At 49.9% G+C, this 9,018-nt stretch overlaps 1 protein-coding gene across 6 annotated transcripts in view; it reads right to left on the bottom strand.

Moving 5' to 3' along the window:
- Positions 1-371: 371 nt before the first annotated feature.
- The window catches only part of DDX31 (DEAD-box helicase 31), a 66,191-nt gene continuing 57,544 nt past the window's right edge, over positions 372-9,018 (bottom strand). For all 6 annotated transcript variants that reach the window (XM_090022713.1, XM_090022716.1, XM_090022718.1 and 3 more), the window contains one exon: positions 372-3,921. In XM_090022713.1, the coding sequence (XP_089878839.1) occupies positions 3,774-3,921 (148 nt within the window). In that variant the 3' untranslated portion in view covers positions 372-3,773. The remainder of the gene's footprint in view (positions 3,922-9,018) is intronic.

Genomic DNA, 9,018 nt, shown 5'->3' with positions numbered 1-9,018 from the left:
CAGTCGCTGCTCTCCAGCTGGCTTCTGTCCAAGATATTTTAAGACACCTATCACGTTATCATGTAAGCACTGAACAAAATTATGCTGAAACATAGAGTCCAGAACAAACGGTGAGTTTCTCTCTTCTCCCCAGGGTTGCAGAGGAACGGGAATTTATACCGACAGGGGAGTTTTGCTGCTTTGTCCTTAATGATGGGCATCGCGCCTGGGGAGGTTAAGGTGCGCCTTGTGCTCGGACCTGAACGCGCTCTTCTGGGAGGAGTTCCCAACTGGGGGCCGTACACACCTCCCAGCGCCCCCTCTACCAGCGTCAAAGACCAGAACCATTCCTCAACACCTGGGAGGCAAAGCTGCAATGTGGGGGGGGGGGGTGCCTCACTGTGCAGGTAGGTCCCAGTCCTATAACAAGATAGCAGATTAGGGACAGGACTTGGAGCTCCCCTCTGAAACATATGGGGGCTGAGCGGAGCCGTTCTGGGATGGTGCATTAACATCAGGTTTCTTTCATGCCAGCTTTCTCCTGATAGCAAGAATGTAACAGGTTAAAATGGGTCTAACCTGAAGGATGCAGGAACCAATTCTGCCCCACAGAAATCAGTACGTGTATATAACTGGGTACCTGGGGTATGAAGTCTCTGGAGAGATCAAGGTCTGACAGATCAGCATAGGTACATGCTGAGGTCTCACCCCCAGCCCCTCAAGCCTTTATCTGCCTGGTGGCATTTCTTCTCTCCCATCATTCTTCCTCTGCCCTGGCAGGAGCCTTTCAGCCTTTAAAAGGCAGATAGGATTTGGCCTTTATTGTTCGGTGCAGCACAACAGACTGAGACACAGAGCTGTGGTCCCTGTCTCCAGGAGCTGATCAGCTTAGTAAACACAAACCCAAGAGCACGGGTGAAACAGAGCAGGAGCTTTTCCCGAGAGCGAGCATGCCTGACTCCAGCAGTCAGACAAGAAGAGGGCTCTCGGAAGCGCACACAAATGCAGCTAGCTCTGGATGTGCAGAAAAGGCAGGACTAGCAGGAAGTTAAAAAGCTGAAACTTTATCCTGCCATCAGGTTTTAAATCGAACGCTGCTCGGAAATCAAATTAGGAACCGACAGTAAAATAAAGCCCTTTCTCCTAGTCTTAATTTAAAAACCAGGCCCAAGTCGATGCATGTGCAGCTGAATTATGCTGAGGCTTTTGTGCAACTAATCTACGATTTCTATGCCGGTGACAATCCAATACCGATTTATTGAAAAGGTGGTTTAAGTTTTAGCTAAAATTAACCTTATAACTGTGAAGTCCTCCTTCCTAAGCCAGCTGGGTGGGAAAGTACTAAAGCAGACCAGGAGACAGACAGTGGCCAGACAGCGTAATCCACAGGGTTGCATAAATCTAACAGAGGGCAGAATTTAGTTCTCCCTGCGAGTGGCCAGCCAGAAGTTGCACATCTGCAGTAGTTCATCTCTGGCAAGCTTGGCCTGGCCTCTCTGTCGGTATACACACATTGCCTTTAACATTTTCCGATAATTTCCCCCTTCCTCCCTTCCGTAGTCACTCACTCTTAATCTGGAGCTATCAGGTAAAAGATGGTGAGCCTTAAAGAGAAAGGTCTGTAGGTAAAAAAAGAGTAATCACTCATTATTTCATCAAAACCATTTGTAGAATTACACGCCCAATAATACAGAGGGCGAAAAGATTTCCTAAAGTCTAACTGACGCGCTGTCGGCTTTTTCTTCCAATTATTATAAATTCACCAATAGTTCCCATTAATTCTTATGTGACAGTCAGCTTGGAGAAGGTCATACTTTTTTTTTTTTTTTTTACCTCCTGCATAAGATCAATTCTTCCCAAGCTTATCCTCTCGGCATCATATTCTCTGACTCATTTTCATCCTCGGGGTCTTTTTTTAAGTTGACATTTGCCTTAAACCGTATTGCCCTACCAAATAATAATAATAATAACATTTTTATTTAATTTTCGTCTCATCAGTCCCTTGTACTCTCTGCCCATCACTTGGTTTGTTATATAGCTGAAGCCCTTTTAAATTTGTCTTTTTCAAGTGTCCAAAAAATACCTCTCCTGCTGTGAAAAACATGAAGCCAGGAAGTTGCAGTTCAGTAATTGCCTGGGAGGGAAAAAGGCAGACGCACTCTGGTTCTCCAAAGTTATACCCAGCTGAGAAATCTTTTGGATTGGCTCCTCTTTTTCTGCACTGCATGGCCTGACTCCTTCTTGCCTAACACCATGTGCCATCACTTATATTGCTGCAATCTGATATGCAAACATCTTACAGCCCCCTCTGCCAGGCTGTGCCTCCTATTCTACATAAGCTCATATACCGCTCTGAACTACCACTGTATCCGCCTGGGCACTCGGGGATGTAACCAGCATGTGTCACATGTGCAGTTTGTTCCTGCTCTGGTCTTCTCTCAAGAGGGAGGGCTGTATGTACACTGGGCAGGGCTTTTTTTTCCCCTTTTAGGCGTGCCTGATGCTCAGTTGTTATAGTGGAGAAGAGAGATTGAGGTGAGCCCAGTACTCAGAGCTGATAGCGGGGTGGGCTTTCATATGTGGCCTTATTAAAAGCAGGGAAGCTGTGTACAACTCCACTGAGGCTAAGCGGGCTCCAGCCTGCGTGCAGGGTAATGATGAATGAGGCCCAAATACAGCCTGGCTTGGAGCACACCACAGCACTCCCAGACCCACCAGGACCTGACTGGGAATGAAGAAAGGAAAAAGCCCAAGCTACTGATGTCTTCCTGCTTCAAAGGCAAAAAACAGGGAAGAAACAGAGAGAAAAGTCAACTAGCCCAGAAAAGGCTCTGAAAGGGGGAATGGATATTTAAAAAGAGCTGCAGTAAGGGCTGATTAACTACACTTCTCAGGGGGAGTAACGCCTTTCCAAAATGATGGATTATTGGCAAGCATTAGAAATACTCTGCAAAGCCTTCAGTGTGCTGAGATGGGAGATGCTTTTTGCAACACAGAACAGCTTCATCCTCAATGACTTGGGCCCAGTCCTACTTATAAAGATTGCCTGAGCAAGGACTCACAACTGTATCATGTGGCCTGTGTCTGGTTACAGACAGGAACAAATCCTTTTCCCCAAGTAAATAGGAGCTTTGCCATTACCTTGAGCGCCATCCGCACCACTGACAGTACAGGGCTGACAAAGGGTCCCATGCTTGTTAAACGCAGACTAAGCAAACAAGGGTCAGACTTTGCTACCTCTGCTCACACTGAGCAGCATTTGCCTCTCTGGAGAGCCTGAGTGAAATGAACAGGTCCCTGCAGAGGACGAGTGGTTATACCTGGCCCTTGGGGCGAACACTCACTGAGTTAATTTAACTTTCTGTGGTTAAAAAAAAAAAAAGAGGCATTAGTCCCTACAGGCTTTTAAAACAATCACTCCTGTGAATTCAGTTCCTTTCTCAACCCAGGTGAAGTGCACTTATTGGCTGGGCGCTTGTATGTTGCCCTCTACGCTGCAGCTCACCTCTCTGAAATTTTCCTAACAAAAGCAAATTGTCACGGAGAACTTGGAAACTTAGCGCGTCTCCGGGAAGCTGCATTTAATTGGAACGGAGCATTCTTTGCTGAGAACAGGACGTGTCTGAATTCAGTCCCATTCATCCTGTAAGGCTCAGCTCCCCAAGGCTTTAAGCCTTTGAACAATTCTCTGCTAAATCCCGATGCTCGTCAGTTTGCTTTACATGTCACTCTGTCCCCTGTCCCCGGCGTTCTCTGGAACCAGTTTTTGTAGCGGAGGATTGGAAACTCCCAGTTCAGCTCAGCGTTTCCTGGTTGCCAGGTTTTCCGTGTCTTTTCTTCCTCTTGACCTTGGATACATTAGAGTCCATCCCACTTGAATATTCAGAGCGCAAGATTTCAGCAAGGCGGCGTTTGCCTTGGGTCCTCTTGTGAAGGTCGGGCCTGGGCAGAGGAGAGCAAAGAGAGGGGGGTTAGCTTTCTTTCCCTCTGGAACACAGTTGGGTGGGATGCTTACCTCTCGGCTGGGAAAGGGACATTTGCACCCTACCAGAAATGCGGCTTCCTTTCAAGGCTAGATATTATTATGTTAAAATAGGTGGGAAAATACCCTGCCGCTTTTAAAAGGGAGGCTTTGATCTGTACAAATGCTCCGGTGGGGGGGGAAGCTGATGAAGCCTATGACACAGCACTTTGCAAATGATATGAGCCCCAGTTGAAAGCCACAGAGCAACAGAAACATTTTTGTTTCAACAGAGCTAAACCCTGTGCTTTGAAAGAAAAAAAAAAGGAACAAAAACAAAAGTCCTTTCTGACACGAGCCTGCCAGCCACTCTCGGCCCTCCCTCCCCATCCTGTGGGCTTCCTCTCCGCAGACTGACTGTTGCAAAGGCAACAGCATCCTGCCTCGCCGCTAACTTCCAAAATGGATCGTCCAGCAACTCTAACCTGCTGTGTATAAATATACAAGCGCACTCAGCGCTTTCTCTCCACAGATCCTGCCACCGGCCTGCTCTGTGACCTTGGCTACGCCGCATCCTCTCTCTGTCCCTCTGTTTCTCCTCCCACCACCTCTCTGTCTTGTCTATGGAGACTGGGAGCTTCTCAGTGCAGAAAGCACCCTCTGCTCTGTTCGTACAGAACCTAGCACGACGGGACCCTGGCATGAGTTGGTGCCTGCAGGCCGTACTGCACCATAAATAACAAGCAGACAGAGCAGATCCCAAGCCCTCCAAAAAGGTGGGTGGGAACAGATCTACTCATCTTGCTGGGGTGATAGCATACAATCAAAACTCTGTACACCCTGGCACAGATATGCACTCGGTGCATGGGTAGGCCATGAAGCCTCACAAGGCTGAAGGCCTTCACCTTGTATTTTGCATGATCTGATCTGTCAAGTGTCTAGAATCGTGCTGGGTGAGTCACTGGAAAAGTAAAAGCCCCACCCTGCCCAGGAGATGCCACAAACGAGGGTCAGAAACAGCCAGAGTGGCAGGTAGGCATAGAGAACAGGGGGTGACAGTAAATCGCATATGACCTGGCAAGGAATCAGGATGGCCTGATGGCTCAGTTCCTCTCCTCTCCTCTGCTCTGCCATGAACTGAGTTCCCCTGCCTCCCACAGTTTTACAGCAGGAAAAAAAGGAAGGGAGAGGGCTTGGGGAATAGTATCGAAGAGGGGCTTTGCAAAAGCAAGGGGTAAGTTCAAAGGTGAGGCTCAAATGGCCGCTCTATTCCTGTCTTCACTCCTACTCCTACCCTGCTGTGGCCCCTGTGTGATCCAAGGTCCATGATGGAGGAGCCTAGGCAAGGGGACCCCAGAAACTGAGCCAGAAAAGAAACCGATCCACCCCAGGTGTTGTGTATGGCAAGTCTGAAGAGCGAAGACTTTGCCATTAATGCTAGACCAGCAAAGCCCTCTAGTGGAGACGCACCTTAGGCCAGGCCAGACAAGTCTGCGGGTCTCATTAAACCACCTCCCTTTTGCCGCACAGCCAGCAGGATGCGTTTTTGCAGGGGTTAGCCTGCCTCTGCACGTGGGGTTTTGCTGGCATAGCGCTGGATTGTTTCTTCTTTATTCCTGACCAACACTGCTTTGCTGGCGTAGGCCCGGTCTTTTCCCTTCTTCACGAAGTCTCCTCCGTGACTTGATGAAGTTTCTGACTGTCGCTTTCATTACATCGCCAAGCATTTACTACAGTCATCTTAGGGTTACCAGGCAACAGATCAGTTTACTTAACAACAGAGAACTATTTGCTGCTAAGGGCAAGTAATCCACCAGTAGCTGTCAGGCTGAGTTTCAGCTCAGCGGGGAAGGTTGTTCAACACTTTATTAGCAATCAGGTGAAATCATCGCTCAATTAGTAAATCAATACCCCCTGCTACCACGATCAGCTGCAGACCAGGAGGTGGGATGCTGCGGAAAGGAGGTTGCTCCTTGTTACCAGCGCCACAGAAATCAATGGCGCTGGACTGTGGATCTGACACTAATCGCTAAAAGAAGAAAAATACAGTGCTACAGGGCTACTGCTAGTCAGGGCCCCACTCATACGCAAGGTGCAAGAGCCACCAGCAAGACTGATGATCTGCTGGAGGTTGGGGGCTGGACCAGGTCCTGACCTCAGGTGCCCCAGTCCAAATCCAGACCCTCTGCTGACCTGCGAGAGAAAGGAGATCCCAAGGGCTCTACCCACAGTGGCAGCACAATCAAGATGGCAACAAGGTGGGAGGCCTTGCGGTTGCGATGCTAGGCTGGGGGCGTGGGGATCTTTCATCAGTCCTTGGGATCTGCTATAGATTCCTCTGTACATCCTCGGGCAATGCACTTAATCCCTCTTGCCTCATTTCCCCCCTGGAAAAAACAGGGCCGACAATACTTCTCTTACTCAGCGGTATTGGGAAAGCTCAGTGAGGGGGACTGGGACACTTGAGACTGTGGTGAGGAGAAAGACTTCAAAGAGACTTGTACACAAGAGAGAATCTGTTCCCCTTAGTTGGGATAAAGGCACAGATTGTCCAGGTGTCTTTCTACAATCTTGTGTCTATATATTACAGGCTGCTGAGTGCACATCGCACTCAGGACAGGGAAAGAAATCTGGAGCTGGCTTGATTCCTCCTTCTAAAATACCCATGCCAGAAGCAACCATTAACGATCAAGGTAGGATGCTACATATAACCTGGGGTGAGAGCATGAAGACGATTTCACAACACGTGGATTGGGCCCATCCAGACTCTCTGGAATTTCAGGATTTCAGCAGAGCTCATAGAGACATCTGATAGGTGAATGGATAATAAAACACACACCTCCATAACACTAGACAAGGTAAAATGTGAGAGGGAGACAAAGCCTCATATACTGAACACAGGATCACCCTTACAACCTGTAAATCCAAGTTACCCCATAGCTGGGCATTACAAGTTTCCTTGTACCTTCTTCCGAGGCATTTGGTACTGACAGCTCTTTCATAGTTTCTAGGGTTGGAAGGGACCTGAACAAATCATCAAGTATGACCCCCTGCCATGGCAGGAAAGAGTACTGGGGTCAAACGACCCCGGCAAGATGATTGTCAAGCCTTGTCTTAAAGCCCCCCCAGGGTAGGAGCCAGCACCACTTCTCTTGGAAGTTGGCTCCTGATCCTAGCCACCCTGACCATGAAGTCGTGCCTCCTGATGTCTAATCTGAATCTACCCTCTGCCAGCTTGTGACTGTTATTCCTGGTCACTCCTGGCGGTGCTCGGGGGAACAGGGACTCCCCCCAGTGCCTGCTGATCCCCCCGACTAGTTTGTAACAGGCCACTAGATCCCCCCTCGGCCTTCTCTTGTGGAGGCTGAACAGGTTCGGGTCCCGTCGCCTCTCCTCGTTGGGCCTGCCCTGCTGCCCCCTGGTCATGCGAGTGGCCTCCTCTGGACCCTCTCCATGTTGTCCACGTCCCTCCTGAAGTGCGGTGCCCAGAACTGGACGCAGTACTCCAGCTGCGGCCTGACCAGTGCCGCATGGAGGGGGAGGATCACCTCCCTGGCCCTGCTCGAGATGCATCTGTGGATGCACGACAAGGTGCGGTTGGCCTTCCTGACCGTGTCCTTACACTGCCAGCCCATGTTCATCTTGGCATCAATGATGACTCCAAGATCCTTTTCTGCCTCTGCCCTGATGAGAAGGGAGTTCCCCAGCCTGTAGGTATGGTGCCGGTTCTTCCTCCCCAGGTGCAGCACCTTGCACTTGTCGGTGTTGAATCTCATCCTGTTCTCCTCCGCCCACCCCTGTGACCTGTCTAGGTCCGATTGCAGCCTATTCCTCCCTTCCAGCGTGCCCACATCCCCCACATCTTAGTGTCATCAGCAAATTTGAACAGGTGCTTTTTACCCCCTCGTCCAAGTCACTGATGAAGATGTTGAACAGTGCGGGCCCGAGGACCGAGCCCTGGGGGACCCCACTGCCCACGTCCCTCCAGGTCGAACATGCCCCGTCACCGCCGCTCTCTGGGTGCGGCCCTCCGGCCGGTTGGCGACACGTCTGACTGTGGGTCAAAAAATTCCTGGACTCCTATTTTAATCTGATCTCTGGGCTATTTCCAACCAAGAAGGATGTGAAGTGACATTAGAAGAGAGAGACTAACTGGACAGTTTTCACTTTCATCTTCCCCCATCTGCTTAGAGGGTGCAATTCCTCACCGATTTCCAGTGTCAGGGCCAAAATCCAGGAAGAGTCCTAACACTGCTGTGGGGCACATCCTGGGAGACTGCTCTTTTTTGTTAGATGCCTGAGAGAAGATGCTTTTAGTGTTGCCAGGTGACCCAAGTGCAGGGTAAGATCAAGGTCACTCCAGAATCTCTCTAATCACCTCATTAGCAGGGTGGGGACAAAGGTGAGTTTGGGCAGCAGGGAGGGAAAGGAGAAAGGCAGAGAAGCCAGTAATTGCCTGGTGTCAGCTGAGAAACCTCCCCCTGCAGACACACACAGAGGTAGGAAGAAAAGGCCAAAGTTAAAGCTGCGGGTGCGCACCTGTAATTAAACTGCAGCCGCAGAGAACAGGGCACCAGGAGCCTCTGCAGAGAGGCAATAAAGGGAGCAAGGAAAACAGCCAAAAGTGGATTTGTTCTACCCTGGGCAGAGAGGAATGAGCCCAGGTATCACCAGGTTTCAAAAGAGGAAGAGCTCTGTGGTCCTCCTCAGGGTCCCACCCCTCTGGAGTGATTTTGTTCAAGCAATTCCTGCATCTCTCCAAACACGGAGTTCAGCGGGCGTTCATGTGGGCAATCCCACCAGAGCACATGACAGAGGGATGCCCACTCTCTGCACACTGCTGAGTTCTCAACTAAGTCCCTGGTGTTGGAACGGGGACTCAGGGGGGCAGCCCCTCCACGCCTTGTGCTTTTTCATTCCAGGAATTGCTACAGAGACTGCAGAACCAACAGATCAGGAAACACATGAAAAGCAGGGCAGGGGTGAGCCTGGAGAAGGAGACCAGGAAAAAAACCAGCAGCCTAGGGAGGACAAATGAGGCAACGGTCTTTTCTCCCCATAATTTTCTCCTGCTTTTA

Source organism: Crocodylus siamensis, chromosome 11 (genome assembly GCF_052110815.1).
Source record: "Crocodylus siamensis isolate JL-2025a chromosome 11, ASM5211081v1, whole genome shotgun sequence".
Classification (NCBI taxonomy): Eukaryota; Metazoa; Chordata; order Crocodylia; family Crocodylidae; genus Crocodylus; species Crocodylus siamensis.
This window is presented reverse-complemented; position numbering and strand designations above follow the sequence as displayed.